This window comes from Cebus imitator, unplaced genomic scaffold (assembly GCF_001604975.1).
Source record: "Cebus imitator isolate Cc_AM_T3 unplaced genomic scaffold, Cebus_imitator-1.0 Scaffold110, whole genome shotgun sequence".
Lineage (NCBI taxonomy): Eukaryota > Metazoa > Chordata > Mammalia > Primates > Cebidae > Cebus > Cebus imitator.
The window spans coordinates 1,057,490-1,066,174 of record NW_016107425.1 but is presented as its reverse complement, the minus strand read 5'-3'; the positions used below and the strand labels follow the sequence as shown (position 1 = coordinate 1,066,174).

Here is an 8,685-nt window from a genome sequence, read left to right as displayed (position 1 = left end):
AATGTGAGGATGTGAGAATATCAAGTTAGGTTGTTAAAAATTGAGAGTAAGAGCAATTGTTTTAATATATTTTTTTGGAGTACTGATACAGTTGTGAATACTGTACATGTGTAAATAGAGAGTCCTTCAGTCTTTAAAAAAATGTTATGAGCTGGTATACTTTTAAGTATACCTATAAGACAGCACACATTTTAGTTGGGTGGTTACCCAATTTCTTCTTACTGGTGTTCTAGTATCTTTTGTATTACACGTTATTAAACAATAAAGGCAGTATGGCAGAAAATAGACCACACTCCAAATTGCTGATGTGATGATTTTCATTTACTTGGAACTACAAGGAAATGGTTTCATTTGATGATAGGATTCCAAAATTTTGCATACATAAATTTTTTATACTAACTATTAAAATCAGCAATGTAATAGAGATCTTTCTTTAGATGTCAAAGTTGAAGTAAATTTTCACAGTTAATAGTTACCGGTATTAAAGTTGTAACTCTTGGGCAGAGATAGACGGTGAATTTCAGGTCATACCAGCTCAAAGTCATCCTTGAATTAGGATATACATATTTCATGATAACATTTTATTTAAATGTAAATAGGATACAAAGCAGCAAGGTAGTTTTCACAATAGAAATTTGGTTTTCTTACAGTACATAATTCTAACCTAATTTTTATAGTAAAAGCTTAGAAAAAAAGCCAGAATGTCTTATACATTTGACATTCTTGAAAATAACATCTATTTTACATTGACTATGTTTGTCAGGATCTAGATTTTCCTTTCTAGTTCAGTGCTGTTTTGATACATGCCATTAAAGTAACAAAGCTGTATCTTCAGTATTTTCCTGTCTCACATCTAGTTCAACAAGTTTTGCCTAGAAATGTGGATAAAAATTGAACATTGTTTTACCAGCTGCTGGCCAAAAGGTTTATCATGCCATTTGTTCAAATTATACTAGCCTTGAATTTGATACCTGAGTATGAATCATTAGAATAGCCAATGAGTTGCAGTTTTGAAACCAATCTTTGGCCAAATGGATCTGTCAGAAAAAAAATTTATTCTGTCAGATTTGAAGATTGAATATATTATAGGGCTATAATTTAATATTGGAGTAACTTTTCTCTCTGTTTTAAAGTATTTTCTTGTTTAACAAAAAAATGAAATACTCTGTTAACTATAGTGATTTAATTAGAGATGATAGCTGATTTTTGTTGTTGTCTATTCAGTCAGGGCCAATGAAGAACAGACTTTAATATCCACTCCCTCTTTTTTTGTTGGTGTTAAAACATCTTTTTGTATACTGTTATAATCTTCTATAATGCATTTATTTCCATAATTTTAAATCTCTCTCTAGTTTGAGGCTTATACAGGTAATTTCTGTTCCTCATTCTGTAACAGCATTGAGATTCATGTGTTCTTATGTTTGGTCTTTTTTTGCATTGAAGAAAGACTCATATTTTATTATAAGATAAAACAGCAGGCCACATGATTAAATGTAAAAACCTTGATTAGTAATCACTAAGTTCCAAATAAAATTGGATCATTAGTTTAATTATAGCTCTACACCTCTTGAGTCCTTTAAATTTGTCTTTGTGTTTTTTGAACAAACTTTCAACTGGTAGAAAATACTGTGTAAATTCACACTAATATCTTGGAATATCTAAATGCCAGACTGGTCATTCAGGTTTTGGTATGATTACAAATCTAACATTAACACAGCAAACTTGATTAAAAGTATGCTAGTCTCTCCTTTCTTCATTTTCTCCTGGCCACTGTTTCACTGTATATTGGAGCTCTCTGGCCTTTTATAATTGCTGCATTCCTTTCATCTTTACTTTAAAGCCAAATCCTATTATTTTGCCTTCCATATTAATCTTTCCTTTAGTGGTCTATTTATAGTAGGACAGTTAAGAAAAGAACAGAGACTAAAAGAAAGAAATGACAGCATTATTAGCAAGAACAGTCTTGAAAATGTTCTATATAAAATGTTTGATATATGCAGATTGTATACCTTAAGCAAATACATAGGTGGCCTGGTTGATGTCCTTTGGGTTTCCTCAAGGAAATCATTGGTCATGATCAGTAGCTTTTTTAGAAAAGCTGCTGAACTATTTTTTCAAGGGAAATCCCATCTGGAATCTCAGTATTAAAATAGGAGGTGCTGTGTTTGCAGATTCAGGGTAGAGGTAACATATAGGATATGTCTCTGGTAGGCTTGAGCCTTAACTCAGCCTTCTTTCCCTTCCCTTCTCCTTCTCCTTTAATAACTTTTGGAGCACAACAGTCTTTAATTTAATTTTAGTCCTATCACCCTTTTTTCTTCTCTATAAATTATTCTCTGTTTTAAAGGAGGTAAACTTGTGGCCTTCTTTACTATAATTATAATGCATTTGTTTGCTTTTTTGTTTGTTTTAATGTAATGACATTTTTGCCAGTAAACTGTCCCATACCCCCCACACTGGGAAATTCTGCCTCAGGGGAAAACACCTGCACTAAGTAACCTATATGTTAAACAAGAAAACAAACAACCATAAATATCCTAAAGTGCATATCCAGTGAAGTATTTAACAAATATTACCTCAAATAAGTTTTGAAAATTTATTGTATCTTCCCAGCTCATCCCTCTTTTGGAGATAGCTAATGCATGTTAGCATTTTGATGGTTCTGAGAAGCTTACAGTAAAGAAATCAGATTATGTTTACCCCATTTGAACTCTTCCCCTTTCGCCCCCATTTAGAATATAGCCTTCTCAGCCTATCATTGAACACTAGTTCCTTGGAATATACTTTGGAAAATGGTACAGAACCATTTTGAACATTACATTTTATTTTGTTTTCTTGCTAGAAAATGCTGTTTGCAGTATAACTGTTTCAGAATTATAACATTTTATATGGGTTTTTCCCCCTGTTTTTGCTGGTTCAAAAGCAGCTAGTCAAGATTTAAGATGGAATTTGAATAGGATCCTGCCGTGCTTAAAAAGTTAGTATAACATGAAAGTATTCTGAAAGATTATATTTTCCTGACTTTATTTTTTTACATAAGTTAGGAAGGATATGAGTAAATTATTATTTGGGAGTCTTTTATTTTAACGTAGATTTAGGGTTCTTTTGTTTTTGAGATAGAGTCTTGATCTGTCATCCAAACTGGAGTGCAATGGCATGATCTTGGCTCACTGCAACTCTGCCTCCTGGGTTCAAGCAATTCTTGTGCCTCAGCCTCCCAAGTAGCTGGGACTACAGGCACGCGCCACCAAGCCTGGCTAATGTTTATATTTTAGTAGAGACAGGGTTTTCCGTGTTGGCCAGGCTGTTATTGAACTCCTGACCTCACGTGATCTGCCTGCCTCAGCCTCCCAAAGTGCTGGGATTATAGGAGTGAATCACCATGCCTGGCTGATTTAGGGTTCTTTATTAAAATGTTAACTTAGAATTTTTAATATAGTGATATTTTTATTTCTAGGAAAACAGAAGATTATTTTTTGTGTTTGGTAATTTTGACAATGAAACGAAAGTAGTGAAATACCTACCCAAAATTGCTGGTATATCAGTCTACGTACTGAGTAGATGGCCAGTTAGGGTGGATTTCTTAAGACCTCTGGTTTGTGAAGTGAAAACATACAGGCATTTTATTGGGCATATTGAGTTTTATTTATAAACACTAAAATTTTGAAATATTTTTGTATAGTAGATTCATTTAGTTAGTTCTTGATTTAGGGTACAATAGAAAAAGAGCATTTAGATCTTAGAATTGTTAAGAACTGAATTTGATTTGAATCCTGGCTCTGCCATACTGGTAGTGCTACCTTGAGTAGTTATTTAATATTTATTCATATATTTATCAAGTAATAACTGTATGCTAGCAGTGGGGTAAGATGGTGAGGGAGGGTGAAGATATCTGTTTTTAAAGAATTCAGAGGCTATTAACAATCAGTCCAACTTCTCTGAATCTGTTATCTTGTTGGCAAAATTGGGGGTGGGAGAATACCCAAGATGGTACTTAGAGAAACAATATGTGTTCAATAAGAATTAGGCTGTGTATTTTTTATTCATATATTTAATCATAGGCCCACTCAGAGACATAAAACTATGGATTAAATCCCATCTTTGTTGGGGGACCATGATGCTTTAAGAGATTTAAGTTGTTTAGTAAGATTCATTCAGTCAAATATTCATGGAGCTCCTGTGAAATTCAGGAATTTTTCTGGCACCAGAGGTGCTTTCCAAATTTCTAGAATTTGAAGTCCTGGTGCCATTACCTTGTGCTTTTGCTCTTGGTTGTAATTTTTGATTAAGCATTAAAGGTTGTCAAACTCCAGAAAAATTACTTGTGTTATGAAAATACTTGCTTATATGTTATAGGAACACACATATCATTTGGAACCGCAGCCACTATCTAGAGCAGGGAATCTGTGAACGTTTTTTGTAAAAGGCTTTATTTGCGTCTTTATGGGCCATTCCAACTCTGATGCAGCTACTCTTCTCTGCCGTTGTAATGTGAAAGCAGCTATAGACAATACCTAAATGAAAGAATGTGGCTGTGTTCCAGTAAAATTTTATTAGGAATACTGGAACTTGAATTTCTTAGAATTCTCACACCACAAAATGTTCTTTTTGTTTTGATTTTTTAAAATTTCAGACATTTAAAAGTGTAAAAACTGTGGTTCGATCATACAAAACAGGTGACCAAACTGATTAGGCCCATGGGCCATAGTTTGCTGATCTGTTATGTAGGGCATAATCCATGAATTGGCTATACTTGTTGGATAGTAATTACCAGGCATTTAAGTGAATGGTTTTTAATAGGGATTACATGTATCAGGGCTTGTGTTCTGCCCCTTTTTCTCATCCAACTTTACTTTTATGCATTAAGTATGCTTGAGTAGTGGGAAACTAATAGGAAAAACTAACATGATCCCTCCCGCCCCCATCCAGTTAAGCATTTGAGGGGCATCTTGTAAAGGCTAATTAATTACTCTAGGATTTTTCATCTACTTCATGTCATATTCTGTAAATGTGAATATCAGATAATATGTACGAGGTCTTCTCTACTTGGAATTTTAACATTTACATGAAAGGAAGTTTTATCTTTTAAATAAATTGTGTGTAAATAATATATTAACATCGCTTAAGCACTACTGAACACTATTTTTGGTCTTGAAACATGGTTTTATATTGACTGTGACAATTTGGTACATTAAAATTGTCATTTAAAAATCTGTTACCTTGTTTTCTGTAGACACCAGAGAAGAAACAATCGGAATCATCCAGGGGAAGAAAGAGAAAAGCAGAAAACCAGAATGAAAGTAGTCAGGGTAAGCCCACAATATCTTCCTTTAGAATCTTGTAGACACAATTAATTGTTTCATTTTTAACCAGTTGGTATTCTAATTGTAAAATAATAATAAGTTGTAAATCTTGGTGTATATACAGGTAGTTAGTGTATAATTACTGCTTTTAGGCTTTTCAGCATTGCCTTTATTGTTTCCATTTGGGTCCTAGAAAGACAAGTATTATGTCCAAATCTGGCAAGCATTAACTTAATGACTTTTCATTTTTCATTTTTTGTGTGTATTGTATTGAAATGGCTTGTTTGTGAATTAAAAAACTTTGATCTCACTTTAACAGAACTGTTCAAACTTACTTCCCTCTTTTATTAAAAAAAAGCTATAAAAATAATTATGAGAGACTCTAGTTAAAGCATTATCTTTTTTTTTTCCCATGCCTGTTCTTCATCCTTTCTTACATACCTGCCTTTTGTGATATGAGCTAAGAAATTTATTTTAATTAGACTAAATCTCTTATAATGAATAACAAAATAGTACTGTCATTTAGTTTAAGCACTCAAAATTAAATATAATAAATTGGGCTCTTAAATCATGTAGAATGATGACTTTATACATGTTATGTGTGTTGGAGCCAATCTTTAGCCATAATATCTATGGCTGTGAACCCATGACGTACTGGTTTATATAGGGCACTGGAAGCAAGGAATATATTTATAACAAATGTCTTTGTGGAAGGAAAGGGTAAGTCATTTTAGGGCCTTTTCTTAGGTGTATTGTATTTTGTATCTCAGTTTACACTGAGCTCCTTTTTGGTCTTAGTGTAGCTCCCCAACTTGAAGTGTAGCTTCAAGTTGTAGTTAGTGGACTTGAAGCTTTATTTATTGTAAAGACAGAATTCTGATAGTTTCAACTGTTCTAAAAACTCAGAAACAAGCCCCCACATAAGATGAGGCTTCTGGGTTGGTTGCACCATGTTTTTTTCTTTGCAGTCTGCCATCTATAGAGTTGTCTGATTATCTTTGTTTTTAGAATGGTTGCCTAAATTGGTTTTGCTCGTTTCACCTTCCTCACTTATATTTACTTTAGAGAGTCTTGCTTTCAGTGTTTTTCTCGCCTTCCTTTGGAGTAAACTTGACTTCAAGTCTAAAGCAGACCTCTCCTCTCATCTTATGCAGGGCTCCCCAACATCCTGGGCTGCCAGTCCTTGGCCTGTTAGGAACTGGGTTGTACAGCAGGAGGGGAGCAGTGGGCCAGTGAGCATTACCACCTGAGTTCTGCCTCCTATTAGATCAGCAGCAGCATTAGATTCTCATTGGAGTGTGAACCCTATTGTGAACTGCACATGCAAGGGATCCAGGTTATGCACTCCTTTATGAGAATCTAATGCCTGAAGATCTGAGGTGGAACAGTTTCATCCCAAAACCATCTCCCCAACCTTCCACAGTCTGTAGATAAATTGTCTTACATGAAACTGGTCCCTCGTGCCGAAAAGGTGGGGAGCCACTGATCTTATGAACCAGATTGGCCATTGTGTCCATTCCAAAACTAGTTATGACCAACATAGGTACTATTGCCTTAAAAAAAAATCAGGCCGTCCTTTAGGTGGATAGTGTCAGAAATTTGAAAAAAGAAAAAAAATCAGGCCTACCTTTGAAACTGGAAAGGGAGTTAACTTCTTAAACATACAGCCTGTATGGAGAAGGGATAATACCTGAACAAAATTGGATTTTTGATAAGGAGACAACGGGACCTGGGAGTGGAAGTTGTATAGGAGTCAGCTTCCTCTGAAGTTACATGTGCTACCTAGGGCGAAGGGTGTTAACAGAACAAAATTTTAATTCAATTAAGGAAAAAGAATTGGGGAAATAGCTTCTGGAGCAGGCAACTAAAACCATCTGTCTTCATTAAAAGATGGCACCTGTTTACAATCTACAGAGAAATTATTCTAGGTAGAGGGGAAATCCCTTCAGTATAAGACCTTTACAATCATCTCTGGCCTCTAAATAAATCTGTGCAAAACTAATGTTCAGAATTTCTAGGTAGCATTGGTAGTCCTGAATACTTGTTTAGTTTTTAAAAATTCTCTCCCCATATAGTTCCAAAAAGGAATTTAAAGTTGTTGAACTTCTAAGAATATTGTTTGTTTACCTCAGTAATGCCTGGCACATAGTAACCACTTAAGAAATATTTGTTGAATAAATAAATGAGTGCATGAAATAAGTCAGCAATGAATTGATAAATATATGTATGTTTATATTAAGCAAAGCTTTTGACTTTGTGATGTCACTAGTTGTAACATGAAGAAATAGTATATTCTATATAGTTCCAGCCAAGGATGGCTACCTCTCCCCCAAGAAAACATCTCTAAACATCGTATATCTTAGCAAGTTCTTAATTTAAAACTTATAGGACTGATGAAGAGTCCATTTTAGAGCAAAATATTTAATTAAAAAATAGTGTGATCTCTAATGAGCTGGTTTACTTTGTCAGTATGGTCATATATGAGCAGTATTTAAAATCTAGTTTTTAAAAAACTTAATTTGGGAATGCTTTTTAGAAAATTAAAATACATTTTACAAAATAGCATTCCTATTGAAGCATATTACTGTCAGTTTGACAGGAATCATGTTAGAGTTTGTATAACAAGCTGTTTTATCATTGTTTACAGATAAAAGCTAGTTTGTCAGTGATGCAGTTGCCAATTTTCTTATTTACTGAATTGCTTTTCTGAAATTCATAGTTATTAAGCAGTATTAATAATATAATTTTAAAACAGGAGATCAATTACGTCATTTATTTATATGACTCTCCAATAACTGGAACTTTTGAAAATCGGCATGTCTCTATTGGAATGTCATTTGATTTTCATATTTGTGAAATTGATAGCTGATGTCCTGCGGACTCTGAATATTTTTTTGATGCCCATCACTACCCTACTAACATCATGTGCTTCTTATATTTTAGGAAAAAGTATTGGGGGACGTGGCCACAAAATTAGCGACTATTTTGAAGTAAGTTCATTGAGGATTATCTCCAGTTCTCACATTTGTTTATAATAACCTGTATGATAGGCAAAATAGGGATTAGTGTTTCAGTTTACAGATGATGAAACTGAAGACTAGAAATGTAAATTAGCCTACATTGCAATTTTTTGAATTTTTTTTTGCTATCAGACCTTGACAGTGACCTTGACAATAATGGAACACTAGGCATAAATGGGTTAACCCATTTAAGGCAAATGCTAAATTAAAGAGTAAAGAATAGAACTTGAAGTTTACTGGCTCTCTAATTAAGAATTTTTCAAAAGGCCGGGCGCGGTGGCTCAAGCCTGTAATCCCAGCACTGTGGGAGGCCGAGGCGGGTGGATCACGAGGTCAAGAGATCGAGACCATCCTGGTCAACA

General features: G+C 34.2%; 1 protein-coding gene across 2 annotated transcripts in view; it reads left to right on the top strand.

The window, feature by feature from the left end:
• The window catches only part of TLK1 (tousled like kinase 1), a 160,912-nt gene that overhangs the window by 86,745 nt on the left and 65,482 nt on the right, over positions 1 to 8,685 (top strand). For both annotated transcript variants that reach the window (XM_017538170.2, XM_017538169.2), the window contains exons 4-5: positions 5,234 to 5,309; positions 8,247 to 8,293. In XM_017538170.2, coding sequence (XP_017393659.1) covers positions 5,234 to 5,309; positions 8,247 to 8,293 — 123 coding nt within the window. The remainder of the gene's footprint in view (positions 1 to 5,233; positions 5,310 to 8,246; positions 8,294 to 8,685) is intronic.